This window comes from Saimiri boliviensis, chromosome 7, assembly GCF_048565385.1.
Source record: "Saimiri boliviensis isolate mSaiBol1 chromosome 7, mSaiBol1.pri, whole genome shotgun sequence".
Lineage (NCBI taxonomy): Eukaryota > Metazoa > Chordata > Mammalia > Primates > Cebidae > Saimiri > Saimiri boliviensis.
Genome location: NC_133455.1, coordinates 123,359,375 through 123,383,207, shown reverse-complemented (window position 1 = coordinate 123,383,207; position 23,833 = coordinate 123,359,375). Strand labels below are relative to the sequence as shown.

The 23,833-nt window shown below is 47.5% G+C and overlaps 1 protein-coding gene across 7 annotated transcripts in view; it reads left to right on the top strand.

Annotated features, from left to right (window-relative positions):
- Positions 1-23,833, top strand: part of CRACR2A (calcium release activated channel regulator 2A) — a 136,403-nt gene that overhangs the window by 81,696 nt on the left and 30,874 nt on the right. For all 7 annotated transcript variants that reach the window (XM_010330035.3, XM_074403403.1, XM_074403400.1 and 4 more), the window contains 4 exons: positions 9,235-9,325; positions 12,395-12,490; positions 14,691-14,878; positions 19,863-19,934. In XM_010330035.3, coding sequence (XP_010328337.3) covers positions 9,235-9,325; positions 12,395-12,490; positions 14,691-14,878; positions 19,863-19,934 — 447 coding nt within the window. The remainder of the gene's footprint in view (positions 1-9,234; positions 9,326-12,394; positions 12,491-14,690; positions 14,879-19,862; positions 19,935-23,833) is intronic.

Here is a 23,833-nt window from a genome sequence, read left to right as displayed (position 1 = left end):
GCTCTGTGTGCACCGTGGGTGTGATCTGTAAACCTGACTAAGAAAAAATGGTTTTCTTTAAAGAATGGGGTAAAGCTGCAGAGTTGGTCTATACAGGCAGCGGAATCTAATTTGGAAGAAACCATCCATCTTGAAAATCCAATTGCCAATTTCACAGCCTTTGCAGCATTTTCTGCAAACGCGTATGTTTTCCTTTCATTCAGCCCTGCTCTAATCGTGCACGTATGCATGTGCACGTGCATGCGTCCACGTGTGTGTAAGATAGATGGAGACAGAGACGGACAGAGATAAGCAGATAATGACAGAGACGGAGAGAGACTGACTTCAGGGGAACAAGACTCCAAAGAGGATTTTTCTAGTGAGAACTTCTTGGAGGGCCGCAGCTGCCTGAAGAAGGCGGCAGAGGGCAGCGGGGGGTCTAAAACCCGGCTTACCACTCCCATCCCAAGCGCAAAACTGGCTGGTGCAGAATTTGCTTCCGTGTTCTTCTCTCGCAAACAGCAGACTTCTTGAGACTTTTCCAGTCCAGAGTCGTCTTCTGTGATCACGTTCATTCTGTGAGCATGCTGGGGCAGCGGGTGGGAGGGAATGTGGGTAACATGGGAAGTGGGAGTCAAGCTCCTCACGTAATCTTGCCTCTCTTTGGCCATGGCAGTGTGGACTGTTGGCCTCATACCAGCTCCAGTTCATGCTCACTCCCCCTTTTTTTTTTTTTTTTTGCGTTTGTTTCTTTATTTAAAAAAATTATCTGGGGGCGTGGTCTGAGGAGGACACCCACCCTCCCCCCCATGGCTTTGGGGAGGAGGCAGGTTCCAGGAGTCACAGGGCAGAAACACGGGTTGGTGGAGGCATGGCCTGGGGCGGGGAGAGCATGTCCCCAGCACCCGGGGGGCTCCCGCGGCACCTGGCAGGTTGGGGCAATGGTATGTACAGGCGAGCAATGCCCCTGGACCCAGTGGGGCTGGCTGGGGCCCCATCCTGCAGCAGAGGAGCTCTGGGGCACAGGGTCTGGGTCCCGCCCGGGGCACATTCCAGGGAGGCTGGACAGAGGTGGCCCTGGGCTGTGCCCATCAGGTGGATGAGGATGGGAGCCGCAAACTACTGAACACCTGGGCCAGGGCTCGGCCAGCAGGGGCCACCTACCCTGAAGCCTCTCGGAACTCAGGCCAGCTCCAGGCAGTGGCGTTGCCCTGCAGGCTGGGGTCAGGTGGCACCGGGCGTGTGACAGGTGGGGCTCCAGTGTCCCATGGAACACAGAGGAACAAAATGAATGCCAGGTCTGGAACCCATGGCTCTGGAACCCAGTTGATGGATTCCAGATGTAATCTGGAACACTGACAATTCTAAATGCAAATGTATGGAGTTGTGTATTTTACAACCCAGGCTGCTGGGCCAGACGTTGTAGTGAGGTGAATGGAATCATGGGACCCGGAGCCAAGGCCGGGGTCCCACCTCCTACTCTGACCCTTGGCAATTTGGCCACTTCACTGCTTTGACCCTCATTTTCTTCACTTGAAAAACAAAGGCGTAGGGAACTCTTGAGCTTTATAAGCTTTCAGTCTGTGATGAGAAGAAGGGACTCTCCTTCTCTTCGCGTCTGCCTTTGCCCAAACTTTGCAAACCAGGAGATATAATTGATCAAACCACTGCCCCAAAAATACACATGAAACCAGAATGACAGCTCCCAAGGCCAGTGGCCATTTCCGAAACTCTGACTTGAGTTCAGTGAGCTCCTGAAATGTACATAATTGTAGAGAAACGCCATTTCCTCTCTCCAAGGTCAAGCCTACACTTTCATTTATGAAAGGCAGAAGCTACTTTTATCTTGAAATGATTTCAGCACACCCTGCCTACAAACTAGGCAGGGGAATGGATGACTTTCTAAGACCCTCTGAAACCCCAACAGATTTTATCTAAAAGGGAGAGCAAAGGAGAGAAGAAGCAGGAAAAAAAATATTTTGACCAAGCAGTGTTCCCCAGCAGGAAGGCCTTGGCCTATGTGCCGTTAGCTGGAGCTCTAGTGATGTTGAGTATTAGTGCTTCACTCTGGCGTAGCACCTTAACACTCCATGTGCAAAGCATTTTGTGAAGGTTAATTAATTTTCACAGTTACTGTGGGAGGCTGCAAGGATAAGTTAATGCTAACTGCATCTCACCTTCTAGTTCCCTGCAAATTATCTGTAAAGGCCTCTCAGAACCTACGCTTTGTATTTACATTAGAATCATGAATTCTTCACCCCTACATCCTTCTCACATATCCTGTCCTCCTCCCATCCTTAGCTCCCCAGTAACCCAGCACCAGACATACATGTGAGAACACACACACACACACACAGACACACACACACACACACACACACACACACACACACACGCACACACAGAGCCATGCTTTAGAGAGGGACATTTGCCAGAACCAGATATCTTGGATGAGGATGTTTAGTTCCCTGAGCTAGACCTGGGTTTTCAACAGGACTCATTCTTTCTGATCCATCACTGCCCTTATGGCATCCTCAGTATCTCACTGTTACTCTACCCCTCCACTGTTGAAAATCTCCCTTTTCTGAACTCAGCTCTTCTTTGCTTTTCCCCTGAGAACTCCACCATACTCCTCCCCACCACCAAAGCAGGTAGCTTCCTTCACTTCCCCTAGCAGGGCTCTGAGGTCACAGGATGACAGTCAGACAGAACCTAGGAGGGTTCTTTTGGGTCTTCCTCATGGTGCTTGGCTTCTTCTGTCTGTTCCTTTCCTCCCAGCCACTATAGCTTATTGGGCTCGTTATTCTTCGATGTTAAATTCCTGGTGTACAGAGAATATAACTTCAGCCTAATTTATTTTGACCAGTCATACTGTAAGAAGGGCTTAATCAACACTTTTCAATGTTGGCAGGCTGTATGGACTTCTCTTTCTACCCATAGTCTTCTCTAAGTCTACTAAGCCTCCGCAGGTTCTAGCCATCCCTGTGTCTTCTGTCCCCAAATGCTTCAGCACTCCTGCACACATTTCTTCACTCCGTGTTCACCAAGCTGCCACTTGATCCTCCACCCCCCAGTTTCTACTTGACCCTTGGCTGACATCTGAAGGAGCTATAGGGCAATGACTCTCCAAATGGGGTCCCTGGATTCTGGAGAATCAGAAAACTTATTTAATTAGAATTTATTAAATGCATCTTATTGTGCTAGACACTTCCACATGCACGTGTGTTTGAGTGTGTGTGTGTGTGTGTGTGTGTGTGTGTGACAGAGTCTTGCTCTGTTGCCAGGCTGGAATGCAATGGCGCCATCTCGGCTCACTGCAACCTCTGCCTCCTGGATTCAAGTGATTCCCCTGCCTCAACTTCCCAAGTAGCTGGGATTACAGGCGCATGCCACCATGCCCAGCTAATTTTTGTATTTTTAGTAGAGACAGGGTTTTACCATGTTGGCCAGGATGGTCTTGACCTTATGACTCACCCGCCTCAGCCTCCCAAAGTGTTAGGATTACAGGCGTAAGCCACTGCATTTTTTTTTTTAAATTGCATTTTAGGTTTTGGGGTACATGTGAAGAGCATGCAAGATTGTTGCATAGGTACACACATGGCAGTGTGATTTGCTGCCTTCCTCCCCATCACAGCCACCGCATTTTTAAAATCTTCACAACCTCTATCTAAAGTAGGTATTACCAACTGATTTTTCAGATATAGAACACTTCAGGCTTACTGAGGTAATGTGACTTATCCAAGGCCAGAAAGTTTGTAAATGTCAGAACCAAGACTTGAACTCAGACCTTCTAATTCTGGATCTAATGAACTTTGAGGTCACCGTACCTGTGTCAGCAAGGGTTCTCTGACCTGGACTACCCTGAAATATGCCAGAAGAACAACCCAGCTATCATGGGGAAAGAAAAGGAGGGGGAGAATAAATATTAGTGCTCATGACTGCTGCTAACTCTGGCTCCTCCACACACTTACCCTTCTGTTACACTGACTAGGCTCGAGTGATTCTCCTGCTTTAGCCTCCTGAGTAGCTGGGCCTACAGGCATGCACCACCATGCCTGGCTAATATTTGTATTTTTAACCAAAGAAGGGGTTTCACCATGTTGGTCAGGCTGGTCTTGAACTCCTGATCTCAGGTAATCTGCTCACCTCAGCCTCCCAAAGTGCTGGGATTATAGGCATGAGCCGCCGTGCCCGGCCAGCCAGGAGTGTTTTGAGAATGGTGAAGAAAAGACAGGTTGAATAGCTATGCCCATGTGCCACTACTTATCAGAGATCTCTGCTCATTTTGTCTAACATTTTTCCAAAGACATGAGTAAAGGAAGATAAAAGGGGAAAGTTTTGTAGTAATGAAAAAGTTCTATCCATAAAGAAGATACAACATGTATTAAGCTTAATGCACCAAACAACACAACAGCAAGATACATAAAGCAGAAGCTTCTAAAAAAGATTTTAAAAACTTAATAATAAAAAAAAGACTCTAGAAGACCTTAACAAACTTGTCTCATATTTGACACATTAGTCAGGCAAAAGTACATGAAGGATATAAAGTATTTGATACCATCAATGAACATGCTTTAGAGATGAATATAGAATCGTGTGCCATACAGTTAGAATATATGTGTGTGTGTGTATATATATATATACACACACACACACACACACACGCACACACACACATATATATATATATATTCCTCTCATAGAAGTTACGCAAAAAAAATGATCATGTTTCTGGCTACAGGGGAAAGATAATAGATTCCAAAACTATTCCTTACTATAATATAATAAAACTAGAAACCAATATTTTGTACCTTTTAATAAACTGTCTTTTAAATAACTCTCAGATAAATTAAATTTTAAAAACCAACATTATAGATTATTTAGCCTACATCCTGATTGAAGATTTCAGATGTCAACAAAACTTGGAAGGTCACTGAATACACTAGAGGACCAGCTGAGACCCAATGGCATAGTGACAGGCTGGAAAGATGGATTAGAACCAGGAAATGCAAAATCTAACAGAATTCCATCTGAGCTGTTGCTCTGTATTAAAAATACCAATGGCAGAAGCATGCCGTGGAGGAGATATGATTCAGTAGTACCATCTTTAAAACAAAAACGATCACACAGAGTATGATTTAGAGACTTTAGTTGATGAATGGGTTCGGCATACATCAACTGTAATGTGTCTGCCAAGAAAAGTTAATGAGGTTTTAGGCTGTATGGCTAAATGTGCAGCATCTAGAACGAGAGAGGCAATAGTCCGCTCTAATCTACACAAATCATATTCATACACTGGGCATTCACTTTGGCACTCCCATAGCTTGAGAAAGATCGTTAGAGCCCATTTGAAGAAGTGTGAAGGGAATTGTAAAGGGACTTATAAAAAAAAATCCACGTGAGAGACACAGTTGGAGGAAGTGGAGAGGCTTGACCTGAACCCAAGGAGACTCTTTGAAGTCTTGATGCTGTTCTGAGATACATGAAAGGCTTTTATGCAGAAGAAGAGTAAGGTCATGAAAAGACAGATTTCTGTGAGCCGGAATATCCCGAAGATGAAATAACTACTTAGAGAAACAGCAAGTTTCGTATCACTGGGGGTATTCTAACCTAGTGTAGTTAAGTACTTGATATGGTATTGTTGCAAGAATTTTAACACCGGAAAAACAGGTGGTTAGATCAGACAAACCTTCCAACTCTGAAATTCTTTAACTCCTACGGTATCTAGTATTCCCTCAAAATGGCCCATGAGCCTCTGCGTTTGGTACCCAAAATTGTCAATTAAGGTTTTATGGGTTTTTTGGCATTAACATTTTGAGTTCAGACCCTGTGGGTGACATAAATGCCTGCGTGTTTGTGACCTAATTGAGACAACATGAATCCAAATGAAACAGTTGTTCAGGACTATTTAAGATTAATTGTTAAATGATCCAATGAAGACATAAGCTGTCATCAGAGTTCAGAGAAGGGGTCATGAGTGTTGGAAGAGGTGGCAAAATCTTCACAGAGAAGACTTCGAAGTCTGTGTATGTGCATTAGGCAGTATAAGTGGTTTTAGAAATAGTGGCAACAAGGATGTATATGATAAGCAAAGATGATGCGTTGTCCCTTTCTCCTGACGGCAGAATGTGGCGAGCCTTGCCGGAACGTGACTCACCGTGTGTGCACGTCTGTTTAGTGTCTCTTGCCTCCACTTGCCACCGCTGCCCGCATAGCCACCTCGGGGCTCCTGCACACACAGGCTCATGGCTCTGCAGCTCCTGCTCACACACAGCCTGGGTCTCCAACGGATTGGCCTGACAGGCATTTTTATTGACTGAGCTGCTTCTTCTTCACCTTGCCAGTTGCATCAGGGTTTCCAAACACAGCAGGTCCTTGAAACCAAGACTCTCTTTCCCTTGGGTAGCACTGCCCTTTGCTCTCCACAGCCCATGATGATAATGACAACAGTAAATAATCCCTGACATTTACTGAGGGCTCTGTGGTTCTGACACTTTTTACATGCACTCTCGCTGGTTTGTTCTTTATGACAGTGTAGGCAGGAACATAGGCAGGCAGCACCCCAGGGTGTGCGGAAGTCAGAGCACTTACTCAAGGTCACACTGAGGAAAGGAACTGGCTCTGGGATCAGAATGCAAGTCTTCTCACCCCTGCACCGGTTTAGTGACGTGACTGGTGTGAACAGGACCTTAATCTTCCCCATTCCTGGGATGAGTGTGTTCTAGCCCAGGCTTGTCAGTCAGTCAAGCCTGGAAAGTCTCACTGCAGGCCAGCTTTCCAAAAGTGTGGTTCCATATGCGAGTCTGGTTGGGCCCAGGATCTCTGATGCCCACCTGGAATCCCAGGGCTTCTTTGCAATGGGTCCAGCCTACGTGAGTGACGGCTAGGAGGAGGCACTCTTCAAAGACTGTATCTTTCTGCCAGTTATTTTTTTTAGTGGTTTGTAAAATAACTTAATTCACATATGAGCAAGCTGGTACATGAGCATAAAAAACACAGAGTGTGTTAATTCAATCAATAAAACGTAGACCACATTTAATTACATTACAGAATTAATTCCCTGCATGGTTATTAGAAATAAATAGTAAGCCGTTTAGATGAATAACTTTATATGAATTGCTTTAGCAGAGCCAAATCAATGTTTAAGTTTCTCTCATCTTACTTTATTAGTTTTACAGTATTTATATAGCTGGAATCTCTGTCTGAAGTTTTCCTTGATATCATTTACCATCTAGCATCTGAGTTTCTTCAGACACAGGAAGATAATTCTAGGGACCAAGAGAAAACATCTCGCTTTCTGAAACGTCTTTCAAACTGTGTCTCTTTCTGTCACTGAAGTAGCAGGGTCAATAGCATGAACCTTTTCCTTACTTTCCCTCCAAGGTTTTATTTCAATTCTTATGAATTAGCTCAGAGCAAAAGTAACAATCCCAGACATCTGTCATTTAACAAGAAGAGATTTCTTACTCTTAGCCAAAAAGAGTAAAGGATGCGGGACATATCCATAAAGACAGGGTTCCAGCTTGTGGAAGTCTGAGAGGACTGTTGTCTCTTGCTGAGAACTGTCATCTCTTGCTGAGCCCACTGGGGGCCATTATTGTACAGTCACTCAAAATCAAGTTTCTCGTCTTGAGGGTACAGCCAAGCAAGAGAACTCCAGGGCTGTGCCCTGTGATGAATGATCCTGACCATGGAGTCTTGCACACTGTTCCTTTGTCTGGGTCAGATTTGTGGTTTCTGTAAAGCTGGAAGGTTGCCAATCAAAATGGCTTCTGTTCATTGTTCACCTGTGCACATGGTGAAAATGCTCTCCCAACAGGTAGCAAGTGAGAAAGGGGCAGAAATTGGGCTGTGGCAAAGCCTTGGGCAGCAAAGAAAATCTGGTCCTGGATTGGAGGCCCAAGTGGACACGGGAGGTAGGGGTTAAAGTGATGGAAGGCTCAGGGGAATAAATGTATTCCCATCCTTTATGTTTAGTTCAGAAATCTTCCTAGTACCTCTTAAAACCAGGGCTGTTTCCTCAATTATTGAAGTCTTTTAAAGAAAGGGCATGGTAGGCTTGCCATCATTTAAGTTTAGAAGGGCAGGGCCCAAATTTGTGTGTGTGTGTGTGTGTGTGTGTGTGTGTGTGTGTGTGTGTGTGACTGTGTGTGTTGCATGTTCACAACAGGCCTTGAGAGCCACATTAGCCTGTTCAAGAACCTGGAGTTTCCTTAACACGATGGAGAGAGGGTAGGGAGTAGGGGCCACAGAGAGGCTCTTTCACTGCATGGTCAGCAAACAAGGTATGAAAATGCCATTACCTGGGAATGTTAATAATTTGGAATGCTAACTCCCAGTTTCAGTTCAATGCCAATAGTAGGTTTTCCTATTTGAATTTGGAGGGGCATTAGAAGGCGGATGTATCATGAGGAGGGAGGGGGAAGCAGAAGGGATGACCTGCAAACTCCATGCCCATGGCTGTGTTTGTCTTCATGGCTGTATAGAAGCAGAATGCCTAGGTACTCATTTTCTGGCCTGCAGGGCTCTTCAGAGTGGGGAGAGGATGCTGAGAAGAACAGTGGGAATCGGGACATATCATTGTCTTCGCCATCCTCCAAGCAGCCTCGCCTGCTCACACGGTCTGTGCCCTGGAGCCTGAGATGGCACGGGCACTAGACAGTGTGCCCTTTGCTTTTGGTGGGGGGTGTGGGAGCTCTCATCGTCATCATCACGGAATCTCTTGAGTCTCATGAGAAACATGGATCGCACAAGCGCAAGCATACAGGGAGCGTCCTCTGACAGTGTCAGGAGGTCCTGATGTAGACAGCCAGAGAGAAAGCATGTAAACAGGGACAAGATAAACCAGGAAACTGAACAGGAAAGAAACCCACACAATGCAACTTCATGTAGTCTCCGAGTGTGGGGATCAGTGGGAACAGGCATGATACGTCTGGCAGAGGCCTGTGGGCTTGTGTTAAGGTAAAATAGAGGGAGATGGTACAGGGAAGCTTCACCAAGGAACATAGGGATCTTCTAGGAGTGATGGCTGGTGGATGGGAGGAGGAGAGGCCACATGAAGCCTACCTTGCAGGGGTAGGTCCCACAAGACCTCTCTGGTCTGCAGCCCTTGTTGGGTTAGCTGATCCTGTAGCCTTGGCTACATGGTCACCCCCATACCTGGGGCTGCAGAGTGGGGGACTGGTGTCTGAGTTCCAAGAACTGCCACTGTGGGATAGGGGAACCTCAGTGCAGACTCTCCTTTTGCCACTGTAGGAAAATTGCGGCTTATGATGAAGAAATCCAGCATCTCTATGAGGAGATGGAACAACAAATCAAAAATGAGAAGGAGCAGTTTCTTCTGAAGGTAGGTGTGCACTTCCCAGGCTTGCGTATCTGCTCTGTCTCCCCCAAGTTCAAGATTGCGGTGCCCCCATCCATGCACTCTTCATTCCCCCTTCCTCTGCCATATGTTTTTCTCAAGGCATTTATCACCTTCACACAGGACATGTAATATCCTTGTTTATTTTCATTGACTTGTCTGTCTCCCCCTGCTAGCATGTAAGTTGCAAAAGAGCAGAGATTTTATCTTTTATTAACTAAGATATTCTTAGCACGAAGGCAATGCCTAGCACGTACTAGGTGCTCAACAAATATTTGTTAAATGAATGGATGGATGGATGGATGAAGGCTTATGCTTTCCCTATTAAATTTGGTCTGACATTAGTTATTCCTAGATTAATATGGCAGGCCCATCCAAGTGCACCAGCCCAGTTTATCCTATGCCCAGCAGCTTCCCCTAAGGCGACGAGCCTTAGAGGCTGTGCTACCCATCCTTTACCACTAGACACCTGGAAAATTTAATAGCCAAGAAAAAACAAATCCCACCTTCCACAGATACCATGGAGGGAGTGGGTAACTCCTTCCCCTCTTCCTCGCCTGATTCTTAGCCCCTTACCCAGCCCTGCCATTTGTCTCAAGAGGTCAGGACTGGTGAAATCCACTTCTTTGCCAAGGTAAGCAGGATCCTTCTTGGAATATGTTCATAAAACTAAATTGAAAAAAAAAAAAAAAAAAGCTTCAGAGAACTCTCTAGTACCCATTTTTGGATGATCTGCTTGATGGGTTCTCAGCAGAAAAGGCTTTGATCTTGGATGGCAGCTTCCCTTGCCTCTCAGCACTAAGCCTGGATATTATCACAACCCTTTCTCTTGAACCAATTTTAAGTTTTATGCTGCCTCAGATTATCGACATCACTGCTCCATTTATTATCACGGATGTCATTCAAACTGAGAGGGAATCAGAATCCTTTTCATGAAAATCTGGTCATGTCCTCCAACTAGCGCCCTCTGGAGGCTCATCAGCATTTCCAGGCCTCCTCTGTCTGGTCAAGCCTGAAAACATTCCGCCTGCTCCTGCCCCTCAACCTAGTTGATGGCAGACAGAACTCACACACTTCTCACCAGCAGACCCCAAAATAGTTTCTGAGAACAGTAGCTCCCCACCCCACCTCCCTGCTGTAAGAGAGCCACCCCCTTTATCACAAATGACATCCTGCACAGAGAGGCTGAGCTCCACGGGGCATCTGGTCCCCTCCGCCTGGATCATGATTACAGGTCAGAGGTCCTAGCTAAAGGAAAAGACATGATTTCAGAAGCAAATGCTGGGCCAGGGCATGGCGATGGGTGAGAGGAGAGGTCAGAGACAAAAGATTCAAGGACAAGTTTGCATCACTGCAGGTGATCCAGCCTCCCGTCCTCTTCTGCTTCCTCCTTCTCCCTTCTTGATACCAACGCCATTAAAGCTCAGTGCTTAGATTTATGCTTTCTGCGTGAACATGAAAACTGCTCAGATGTTTTTGCAGCACTATTAAGCCGTTGGATACAAAGGCTTTTGCTGGTGATAGATCAAGGATAGTGGTGCCACAGTTTCTGACATCATGGAAAATTCTGGACCCTCGGACCAGAATCTGGATCCTGGCTTGACACTTATCAGATTGTTTGACCATGAAGGGAGTACCTAATCACTTGCACCTTCCAATCCCCTCAACGCCCTGTCCCGGCCCTTTGTGAGGACACTCTGCAGGCCCATTGTGGGGACAGCCACATCAGCCTGGGGATTCTGGAGCTGCTCGCTGCTCCCAGCATTTTTCACGGAGAGCAGCAGCCAAGCTGAAGGAGGCAGATTCCCTGGGGCTGATTCTCTGGAAACAAATGTTGGGAGCAGGTGCTGTCTGGTCAGATAGTACCTCTGCCACTCATGTGGTTCACATGAGGATAATCACAGGCTGTCCCTGTGGTTCTTCCGCCCATGTACCTGCCTAAAAATGGGCAGGAGAACCTGGTAATATCAACAGAGGATGCAGAGGTGTCCGAAGGCCTCCGGCCCGAGAGGGCCATGTTCCACTGCCGTGCTGCTGCAGACTGTCATGCCAGGACACCCTTCCAGCGCAGCATTCCATGTGGGAAGGAGTCATTCTGTATCACAGGAACCCCAGGTGGGGCTCTGTGAGTGAGTTATGTGGCAATTACAATGGTCTCTTCTCTTCTTGCACATTTTGTACCTCCATTCTGCCTTCAGGCAAGTGGAGTGCTGCAGATGGCATGGGTATTTTTGTTTCTATTCTGTGAACAAACAGTGATCCAGAAGAATGAAGCAAGTTAGTTGGGTGAAGCCAGGGCTTAGAGCCCAAATTGTGTCCCTCCTGGCTCGGGGCCCTTATGCCACAGACCTGGCTCTGCTGAGAGCATCAGGCACCCGACGGCCCACACACTTTCCTCCTCATCCCACAGCCAGGCCCCTTCTCACCTGCTTTAGCCCCTCTGTGTGGGGGAAGCCCAGCCTAGGGAAGAAGCAGGTATTAAAATATCCTGAGGAGCGGGGCCTGGGAGACTTCAATCCCAGTGGGAAAATAGTGAACACTTAGACCCTCAAGAGGAAGAGGTAATGGCCCTGTGTTTCCAGAGTGAAGCCAGTCGCAGGCATCCAACGGCAGTGCCCAACCCCACCTGGAACAGAGTATCCAAGTCGGAAGGCCTGCGAGGGGTCGTGTGCCTCCTCCAGCCACCCCCAGTGTGCACATGAGGAGACTAAGGCCTGATATTTGAACTCAGGCCCCAGTTATCCCTGTTCAGTGTTCCACCGCTGGCTGATACTGTCCCTGTTTTTGGTGGAGAGGAGGGTGGCGGTGCACAGTCATCAGACGTGCCACGCTTGCTGTGCGTTGGGATCACGCCTCACTGTTCGCACGATCTGTCTCGTTTGGTGCCTCCTGGTGGGGCAGGCAGGCTACCCAAGCCCTGTATTGCTGTGGGAGAAGCCCACAATCTAATAGGATGGGGCCTGATCTTGAGTAAGTTCCAAGTGGGAAAAAAACAGTCTATCATCCAGGTGTGCTACATTTGGGTCCCATGTATCCCTCTTTCCAACTTGGCAGGACACAGAGAGGTTTCAAGCCCGCAGTCAAGAGCTGGAGCAGAAACTGTTATGTAAGGAGCAGGAGCTGGAGCAGCTCACCCAGAAGCAGAAAAGGGTATGTTGCTGCCAGTGGCCTCAGAGTACCTGGCTGTCCACCCCGTCCTTTTCTCTGGCTGTTGCCCACTTTCCCTGCCATTCACCTAAGGTCTTGATTTTTTTTCTTAACCTGGAAAGAACTATTTAGCTGTACAAAAGATAGCATTTAAAATCACAGGTGATACCAAGATAAAGCCTTTACTTCTCCGAAGCCAGGTGTTTAACTTGGAAAAGTTGCCAAGCATTCTCCCAAAAGGTATCTGCAGACACGTTCCTATAATTATACCCAGGAGCCATGAGAATGCCAAACTTGAATTTGTTTCCTGCTTCTTGTATAAGAAAAGAGGAGAAAGCTGAGGTACAAGAGACATTGTCTACCACGATACTTTGGGGGAGGCTGCAGATATGTTTTTTTCTCTCCAGAATGGTCATGGATACCTCCTCTGGAACAGGCTCTTCAAGGTCAGCCTGTCTCTTCCCTGGCTGTGCAGTGCCTGGACAGGTTCATCAGCATCCTTTGTGGCTGCTCTGATCCCCGCAGGGATGCAGACACCAGATGCTCCTCTCTGATGTACCTGAGCCTCCAGGAGGCAGGCTGGGTGCTGCGCTCTGCAGAGCGGTATCCCTCTGGCTGGGAATGACTGGCTAATGACCCCAGAAAGACTGACTGCCTAGGCAAGCCTCATACTTAATGGCATCCACTTCTTAGCAAGAGCTCCTGAGGGAGACAGACCTGGTTGCCACTGGCCTCCTGTTTTGTTGTGCCTGGTGCTGGAAGGAATCCAGCTCTGGACAGACCCAGACACATTGCTTCCCTTTCAATAGACAAGGCCATTTTTAGCAGCACATTAAAATCTACTTGAAGACAGCCCTGCTAGGACTAGAGACTGTTCCACTGTTGCCGCCACCCAAGCTATGAATTTAGGTCTCTTTCCTTCTGCAGCAAGATGATCTCCACTCTGGGAACTGCCGGCTGCCTCCGCATTTCCCCATCCACAGTTGTACCTTGCTTCTCCCACTTCTTCTCTTCCCCTCTATTATGCATTAAGCTCCTAGCAATTAGATTTATCCCTCAAATGAATGATTGCCACTCGATTTAATTACTGCATGCTTGCCTGATTACACAGAAGCCTCTTGAGAATCACACCAAATTCCTTGTTGTTACTTCTTCCTCCCCTTACTGGCCACATTCATTAAACTAAATTTATTATGATATATGTACCTTGGTTTGATTCGTCTTCTGGTAAGAGAATTGGAAGCTCTGCAAAGCATAATCACAGCCAAGAAAAGCTGAAGCTATAAAAATGCAGGGCTTTTAGTTGCTTTAGGGACATAGAGAAGGTCTGTGTTCTGTTCGACCTGTTTTAGTTATTTCCTAAGAATTTTCAGGGCTTCTGGCTACCCTTAAAAGCTTCTCTAGATTAATGGAAGTGGAGCTGAGAGGAGAAAAGGGAATATATAGATTTACTATCAGCGCGTGAAATTGGGAAGGATGGTTTTATGAAGCAGGCCATTTAGCTGTTCCCCATCTCCATCAAGGACCAAGGAAAAGAAATTGACTTAAAAGTCAACAAGATGGGGCTGGTTGCGGTGGCTCACGCCTGTAATCCCAGCACTTTGGGAGGCCGAGGTGGGTGGATCACGAGGTCGGGAGTTCGAGACCAGCCTGACCAACATGGTGAAACCTCATCTCTACTAAAAATACAAAAATTAGCTGGGCGTGGTGGTACGTGCCTGTAGTCCCAGCTACTTGGGAGGCTGAGGCAGGAGAATTGCCTGAACCTGGGAGGCGGAGGTTGCAGTGAGCCAAGATCGTGCCACTGCACTCCAGCCTGGGCAACAGAAAGACTTCATCTCAAAAAAAAAAAAAAAGGTCAACAAGATGGATTTAGGTGAGATCTCAAGGCCATTCACACAGATGGATTGTGGAAGTTCCTTTGCTAGTGGTCTTTTTGAATAGAGCAGCTCCTCCTGGACTATTTAGTGGTCCTATGCAGAGTCAGGGGAGAGACAGGATGTGCTCTGAAAGCTCCTTCCTGCCTAGAGGAGTGTATATGTGTGAACTGAGGAGAGGACAATGCTGATTTACACTTGAGGCCAGTGAGGGGTGGCAGTGACAGTTCCTGCCTGCCAAGTGGGGAAAGCAAGGTGAGGCCAGGGCAGGCCTCCTGAAGATGGTGGTTGCTCCTCATTCCCCTCTGCTCCCCATTCCTTTGCAGCTGGAAGGTCAGTGCACAGCCCTGCATCATGACAAGCATGAGACCAAGGCTGAGAATAACAAGCTGAAACTCACTAACCAGGAGCTGGCCCGGGAGCTGGAGCGGACCTCCCAGGAGCTCCAGGAAGCTCAGCAGCAGCTGGAAAGCCTCCAGCAAGAGGCCTGCAAACTCCACCAGGAGAAGGAGATGTGAGTCCAGCCTTTCTCCACTCCTCTGCTGTCCTCTAGCACCACCCCCTACTATGGGCATGTCCCCTTGCCACTCATGTCTCCTTGCCTGTGAAATGTAGATTTGGGCTTCTTGTTCCCTGAGACTCTTCTAACGTTCTTCTAGGATTCTGACACTATTGGAATCAGTTCTGTGTAGACTGATTAGACCAGTTCTGTGTCTGGCACTGCCTAGGATTGACAAGAAATGTATAGCCCTGTTCTCAGAAGATACATTCTGTGATTAGAAAGACATGCTATTCCACAAACAAATGTAAGGCAGTCTGTGGGCGAATGCTGAGTGAGCAGACAGACCCTAGGTGACTGTCGTCATGAAGAGACAAGGGGGACGAGAGGGAGGGAGGAAGGCTTCTGGGATCAGCATATGATCTGACGGAGCATGTGTCGCTGCCCTGGACTCTCCTCTCCATCTCTGCCCATTTTTTTCCACTGTGTTCCTCAGATTCAGCTCTGTGGGTCCATGGGGGGAAACTCCACATCTCTTAGGGCCCAACCTGCAAGTGGCATCCAGCCACAAGGGTTCACTTACTAGGCAGAGGCACACCTGTGGCCGGATCAAGCCTGGGTCTGCCCCTTAAGCTGGAGAAATCCCTGAAGAGTCAGTCATTTATCTTGTCTTGGGAGTCGTGGGTTTTAGAACAAATGTACTACTCTGAGGCTCAGGGCACAGAAATCTCATTTGTTTATTTGTGCATTCATTTATCCATATAGTCAATGACTTATTCATTCGGCAAACATTTATTCTGTGCTAGGTACCGTGCTGGGCATTCAATATATCTCACTTATGTTGATAATTTGACATCTTCTCATTTGATCTTTAAATCATCCTGGTGTGGCAGGTTCTGTTATTACGAACTCTTATTTATCGAGGAGGAAACTGAGGTTCACAGGTTTAAGTAACTGTCCTGAGATGCTAAGAGTTAGACCCATCTCGCCAATTTTCCCTAGAGAACAACAAGCCTGCAGAAAATATTTTAACAAGAGTAGGACTGGCTGTCATTTACACACATTTGTCCGTGTACTCTTCATTAATTCATTTATTCTGCAAAATGTAATTGTGTGTCTGATCCTGAAAGGTACCAGGTAGCACTGAAAGTCCAATTTCAGGGAAGGGGGCAGTGTTACTTACCAGAACATGTTTTCTAGATGTTAAGTCCCCTTGTTCAAAAGACTCCTGGCAGGATTTTGGTCCATAGGCCTAAATAAAACTGTTCTGCTGGTTTGATGTGTGGAATCCTGTACCGTTTGGCACTAATTGCCTGGTAAAAGGGGTAAAAGGAAGGAGATGCGTTTGGGCTGAGAATTTCACCCTAGTAAGGTATCTCCAGTTAAAAAACCAAAACAAAAAAACTCCCAGGTAACTGACTTAAAACAAGCCCCTCCATTCCAATTCTTGGATGACCAATTGTGGAAGGACAATATATTTCATTGTGAACAAGCAAAATCAGTTCCTCCTCATTGAGAACAGGTCAACAAGGTATAGGCATTTAGCTTTACAAACAGAATTAAGGATTCAGGCTCTTGAAATTCAATCAAGCTCTAAAAGCAACAGACATCTGAAGGCACAAGCGTTAGAAAAGCAAATGGAAATAAACACCCAGTGCTGGAGCATCACATCACAGCATGAGGATTCAAAGCTTTCTGAAGTCTTATCTTAATTAACCAAGCCAGAGACACAATCTCTGGAGGTTGGAAATTGAAAAAAAAGGAGGGAAGGAGGGAGGGGTGGGAAAAAGAGAGAAATATGACTCCAGAACCTTCTCAACTTGTTTTCAAGAAGCTTGCAGTTTCTTGTGCAGCCGGGGAACATGCCGGGGCCCAGAGAGCATGTCCTGTTCAGGGAGGGCAGGAGGGCAGTGCCGCGAGAGGCTTCACTTGTTCTCCACAGAGTGGGGTTTCAGACCTGCAGATGGAGAGGACTTTGATGCTCTGGTTCACCTCCTTCAGTTTATACATGAGGAAACTGAGGCTCAGAGAGGTGTCGTGACCGGCCCAAAGTCATGCAGCTGGTGGGTGCCGGACAGCAGGGACAGAGCCCAGTTCTCCTGACAGTACTGTGCTTTCTGACAGGATCTTGCTGCTCCGTGCTGCCACAAAGCAGCTGGGAGGGGAAGGGGTGGAGCTGGGAGGGAAACAGGCTTAGTCACTGATCAGCAAGAATTCTGAACAGGCCAAATTAATTTTCCTGTTCTCTGAAGATGCTCAAGGTAACAGAAGTAGATTTTAAAATGAGATAAAGAAAGAACTATCAAACAGAGAGCTGATGTAAAGATAAAGGTCAGCTGAGAAGCAGCAACGCTCTATTTTTTAATTAGCTTTTATTTGATAAGTAGTTATGACAAGGCACGAAATTCAAAAGGCACAAAAGCTTACATGCTGAAAAAAAAAAGTCGGCCTCCCTGACGTGACCCCAGTATGCAGTCATCAGAGCCACTGGTCATGGTTTCTTGTAGATCCTTTCAGAGTATGCTGTGTATATGCAGGCACAGACACATGTGTGCACACACGTGCACACACACACACACACACTTTTCCTTTACGAAACAGTAGCATATTAAGCATACTATTCTGCATATACATTGCATTTTTCACTTGACGGTATGTCTTGTGAAGTGCTCCAGGGCTCATCCCTCCCCTAAAACAAGTTCAGCAGCTGTTCCCTAAGGGTAGCCAGAAGCGTCTCACCAATTACCACTCCAAACGACCGCAGTTCCTTTCCCTTTCAGTTTACATATTATCTATGTAGATACTTTTAGAACCTCTAGGTTAGAAGGACTTTAGAGGTCATTTAGTCAAATATCTAAGTGCCTTTTTTTTCAGAAATGCCTTTTGTTGACACAAAAATACATTTCTGAATATATGTGTGTATATATGTATGTACAAATATCCAAGAAGATGTATGTTTACTAGACAAATAGATACAGTACATGTATTCACATGTATTTGTAATACATATGTGTGCATATAGGTTTGTGTTTAGATAGCTCCAATGGTCACTGGTGCTGTGTATGCAGATCCAGAGAAGACTTAGAATTTTGGAACTGGCTATTTGGTAAAACACTGTGATAACCCAGACCTGAAGTCCCTGGCGAATGACTTTCCTGAGCAGAGGAAAAGCTGTGTGCTCCTGGCCGCCCCTGGAGAGAGTCAGGACCCAGGGCGGTGTGCGGAAGCCCTAAAGCACAGCACCAGGGTCTTCAGCTCCAGGGCCTAGAGTCAGGCCCGGGCAGCTCTGCTCACAGAGCACTCATCAGAGCACAGTCCCAGACAGGGGCTTGCAGACCCAGTTTGGATAATGGGAAACACATTATTTTCTTTCAAGTTGAAATTAAATATAATTGGTAATAAAATGTCAGGAATTTGCATCTCTGCAGAAGTCAGAAAAGGTTTCTTGCTTAATTAGAATTGTCTGAGTTGAACTTAGAATTTCATTCAGCCTGTTATTGCTGTAAATTGACTTTACAATTATTCTATAAAGCGGGGGGAAAAGAAACAGTGTGCTTAAGGAATCAGGTTATTAGGAGCTTGGCAGGAGAGTCCCGTGGACCAGCGTGTCGGTGCTGTTTCTGCCAGCTCAGTAATGATATTGATGGGGTGGCAGAAGGGTCTTGTCCAGCACAGTGTGTATACAGCCCGGCATCCCTGACAGCCCGTGGAAAGTGATACCTGTATCGGCTTGCAAGCTGCTCCCTCCACAAAAATCTGTGCTGCAGTTTGGAAATGCGGACCCTTGTAGTAAGATCAGAGGGTGATTAAAAAATGTCTAAAGCATGGTATAGAATACAAAGGGAAAAATGAAGACAGAATTGTGAAATTAAGCCAGCTCCCCGAGGTCACCCAATTTCTTATTTTTTTCCTTTCCTTTCTTCCCTGAGTGATGCTGAAGACTTCCCCGATTACCCCTTCCTGCCCGCCTGCCTGCCTGCCTGCCTTCTTCCTTCCTTCCTTCCCTTCCCTTCCTTCCTTCCTTCTTCCTTTCTTCCTTCTTTCCTTCTTTCTTTCCTTCCTCTCTTCCTCCTTCCTTTTCTTTCTTTCTTCTTTGCTCCACACCTCCTTTTACTCTGTCTGTCCTTTCTTTCTTTCTTTCTTCCTACAACTATTTGCTGATTCCACCTCCACGCCAGGCACTGCATCGAGGACATCGGTGTAAACAAACCAGGCACAGCGCTTACCTCCCCACCTGAGTGGCCGTCTAATTGCCCTGGGTCACAGCCTTCTTGCTTCTCTCTCCCCTTCCTCACAACTCCTGCCATAACGAACATGTTTGCACAGTGATGTAAGTGCTTATAATAGATGCAGTCAATCTCTGCATTACAGCTAGATCATAAGTCAGAGAAATGAATGCCCAGTAGTGAAAAGTCCAGATACCTGGGGACTTCAGGAGGAAGGTGGGAAAGGGGAGGTGATTCTTCCAGAGCTCCTAAAAACATACTCAACCAGCCTCTGGGTGGGGCAAGAATGGGAGGGAGGGTAAAACAATCCTGCTCTCACCCTTCAAGATCCGGCTGGAGAAGAAGATCGATTCTAACTCCCTGAAGTCTGGATAGGACAGGGCAGTTTGGTGTCTGGAAAAACTATATAATGACCATCCAGCTTATTCACAGGTGGCATGTGAAGTGGCTGTGGAATGAGCTGGGTCTGGGGGTAGGAAGGAACCCTGGTTTAGTCACGGATTGTCTGTGTAAACTGGAAAGACTTAGCAGACTTCTCTGATGGTCACAGTCTATAAAATGGGGATAAGTTCGCCTCCCAAGTTGGGGATGTGTGATGAGAAACTGAGATCATGGTCCAAAGCACTTGCGTACCATAGGAGCTCTCTGGGCGAAGGCCACGTCCCTCCAGTGCCCTCTGTCCCCAGCGTGGCATAGCCTGCCGGTCTCCAGCATGAGGGGTCCAGGCATCCGGCTTCCACCGGGAGCTTACCGCCTGTATTTGCCTCTCCCAGGGAAGTGTACCGCGTGACGGAGAGTCTACAGCGCGAGAAGGCCGGGCTCCTCAAGCAGCTGGATTTCCTAAGGTGTGTTGGGGGGCACTGGCGTGTGCTGAGAGCACCTCCCAGAAGCCTGGGGTGGGAAGGGCCAGTCTGAGGGTGTCATTCTTGCCTATGTGCTGGAAATACGTGCTGCTCAGAGAGCACCCTCGTTCCCTCGGTCCCCGTCGCAGTGTTTGGACCACTGAGTAGCCACCCCGTTATGTTTGGTCCATTTACACGCACGCCCACATCCCTCTCCAGTTTATTCTTCCTGATGGGGAGGCTCTACCTCACTCTTCTGAGCCCCTCCCAGGACCGTGCTTGGTATGTCCTCACATGGGAGCGGAGCTGGGTTTACTGAGCCTCCAATCTATGCCAGGAATGTTATCTCTTTCATCTCAGTAAAGCTGTTAGGTAAGTAGGGCGCTTAATTCACAGGAATTAACTGATGGGGAAGTTGGTACCAGAGGAATGAAGTAATTTACCTCAAGTGAGGCAGCTACTCACTGACAGAGCCAGAATGGAAATCCGTAACTTGGCTACGTTCTGTTCATGTTTGTGCAATGAGTACGTGAATTGCAAACAGAGCACCAAGAAAAAGCTTTCTCAGCCTTCGAAGACCCCCAGCGATACATTCCAGGTTTACTGGTCTGGAATGTGCACCACCCTCCCCTCCTCAAAGAAGCCAACCTGAGTGGGGAAGGCTGGAATGTTCGATGCTGCCCATGGTCACTGCCTGCTGAGCACCTCTCGGTGAGGACACGGGACTTTGGGTTCTGATTTCTGAAGTGCAAGCGGTTTTGAATCACTTCCCAGTTATGTTGCGAAGGTTTTTGTTTTTGTGGGAGCAAGGGTGGCTCATTGTGTCTGGCATCTATGATGCTACCCGGCGGAAAAGTGCTTCAACCTGAATGCATTTCCGATTGCGCTTGGTACGTGATTCCATCAGGCCTCAAGAGCCAGGGGACATGCAAAGGTGTTTTTGGGTGGTCAAGTTAGAATCCATTTGTGAGAAGGTCTTGATTCTTAGGAAAGCTTTAATAAAAGGACGAGAACAAAATGTATAAGGACAAGTTTTGGAGTCTTTTTTTTTTTCTATTGCATTCAGAAAATATAAAAGGGTATATTCAAAGAGAATGAGCAGGGGAGAATGACAGCTCTCTACAAATACTTGGGGGTCTTTTTAATGGACTACCATTTGTGCAGAGTCACAGAAGGCCTGAGGCCTTTCTGTGCCATCGATCCAGGGTTACCAAGCTTAAGCCCCACTGGCTAATGAAAGCTGAGAGGTGGAGCGAAGGCCCAGGAAACCACCAGGATTCAAGGGAGAGGGAATGCTGAGATGGGGCTGGGGGACAGCGGGAATGTGGAGGGAGGGCAGTGGTGGGATGGTGGTGGGATCAGGGCAACAGCTGGGGTGTGACGGGTGAGGAGGGCTGCCATCTGAAAGACTATGGGTGCAAAGGCGAGCGATTTCAGGGCACGTGATTAGGAACATGCCCTTTGAAGCTGGATCTGATTCAAGACCCAGCACTTCCTCTCATTAGCTTGTGTGACCTTGGGCAAGTGACTTAAGCAGTCCGAGTCTTCATTTTCTCATGCCTAGCTCACAGGCTGCTTTTGACAATTAGCTGATGTACGTGAATAGGAATCACAGCAGAGCAGCGATGGGAACCCAAGCAGATACATTTCTTTAAATACTGAGGCTTCTGTACGGAGAGGGCCACGAAAAGTGGCAAACAACGCAGCATGCTTTCCAAAAATAAGGCGGGACTTTCCAGGTCTCCCAGGGTCCTCGCTCAGGTGCAGGGCTGCTGAGTCACAGCTCCACGAGGAGTGAGTGTCCCTGTGGCATGAGCAGCTCACTCTGCCATTCTCGGGGCTTATAAAATAAGCTCCATGTCCCTCCTGACTTGCTCTGGAGGCCCTGGCTGCGTGCCTGCCTGCTCCCCTCATGGAGGTAACTGAAAACAATGCAGGCACGTTCCTACTGTTTTCTGCAAGACTGGGGGAATTGGAAGTCAGTTGCCCAGCTTGCGACGCCTCAGGCCCCACCCAAACTCTCTCTCTGTAGTCTTCAACACACTTAGCAGAGCGCCTGGCCCACAGTCAGTGCCCCGTAAATGGCTGCATTGTGATGATTAGGACCTAACTGTGGCTGTGCCCTCCCTTCCCCTTCAAAAGCGTGGGTTTGTTCCGAGGCCGCTGGCCGGAAGAGTCGTGGAATCACAAACCTGCTAAGGACTTGGAGAGCATCTGGCCCTCCCTCTCCACGTCCTGTGTTAATGGATGAAATTCCCAGCTGTGAACCTCAAGTGCGTTCCACAGTCGCACTGCAGACCCAGTCAACTCACTGTCCCAACTGCTCCTACTTTAAGTCCTGGAAAAAAGACTCCTCTTTTGCCACCCTCACGCTTGCTCCTGTTTCACAGCGGGAACCATTAGATAAGAGCTTCCTCCTGTGCCCACGTCTCTGCCTTCTCTTTGTGCTGGATGCACTCCCCCTGCTCATCAGCGGCCACCCCCACCCGCGTGCCCAACTCACCCTCTAGAACGAGAGCCTGTCCCTTCCTGCCCCCTCAAGGACTATTCCAGCCCGTGTTCTCTCACTCCTTCATTGTCGTTTTACCTCTTTTGAAGATACTTACAAATAGACTCGAATATTTCTTGTCTGACATGTCTTGTCTTCGCATCCCCATCCAGCTGCTTGCCATTTCTTCAATCCCTTTACAACAAAAGTTTCAGAAGAGTTGTTCGCATACACTCTCTCCACTCCTTCTCTCCTTTTCTTCACGTTCTCAACCCAACAATCAGGACTTCCCTACTCCCACCTCCAAAGAAACAGTTCTTGCCCAGGTTGCCAATGACCTCCATGCCGCTAAAAATATTCATCAAGAGTCAGGGCCTCACCCTGGCCCCCAGCAGCCTATTAGCACCGCATCCAGAGGGATCCTTTGAAAACTGGAGCCAGGTTGGGACGCTCCTTTGCCATCTGCTTCACCCCCACCCACCCCTCGCCCCTTGGCTTCATATCTCATTTAGAGTAAAAATCGAAGTTCTTGGCTGAGCATGGTGGCTCAAGCCTGGAATCCAAGCACTTTGCAGGCCAAGGTGGGCGGATCACCTGAGGTCGGGAGTTCAAGACCAGCCTGACCAACATGGTGAAACCCTGTCTTTAAAAAAAAAAAAAAAAAAAAAAATCGAAGTTCATGCAGTGGCCCACAGGGCTGTGAAGAGACAGGTCCCAACCATCATCTGCTTTTTCTCTGGCTTCATCTCCTAACTACTCTCCCTTCGGGCACTCTGCTTCCTCCATTCTGTTTCTTGCTCACACCAGGCACATCCCAGCACAAGGCTTTCCCCTAGCCTCTCCTCTGCCTGGAATGCTTCTCCCTTTCCTTCAAGGCTCTGCCCAAATGCTGTCTTATCAGTGAGGCACCGACCTCTGTAGTTGAAATACAACTCCACACTCTGGCTTCTTTTATTCCACTTTCCTGCTTTATTTACTCAATAACAATTATCCCTTCACTAAAATACATGTTCTGTGAGGCAGGAACTTTTGTGTTGGTCACTGGTGTGACCTTGATGGTTAAAAGAGTGCCTGGCATGCAGTGGGTGCTCAGGAGACATTTGAGTGAATCCACGCATGCATGAATAAATGGTGCACAGAGAGAAAGAAAAAGGGAGTCCAACAGGAAGCTCCCAGGCAGAGCTGGAATGCTGGTGTTGCCCTCTGTAGGTGGTGCCCCTAATAACAGGAGAGGCCATGCATAATCCTGATGGGCCACGGGTGTCTCAGTCTATCCCTGCATCTGAGTGTACCTATCTGTACACACAAACTATCCCCTACCATTAATCACATCTCCAAGGAAGGAGATTCCACCAACTCCCTGGTCTTCCACACCATACCTTCCCCTGCATCCATCTGACTAGTGAATTGGCTG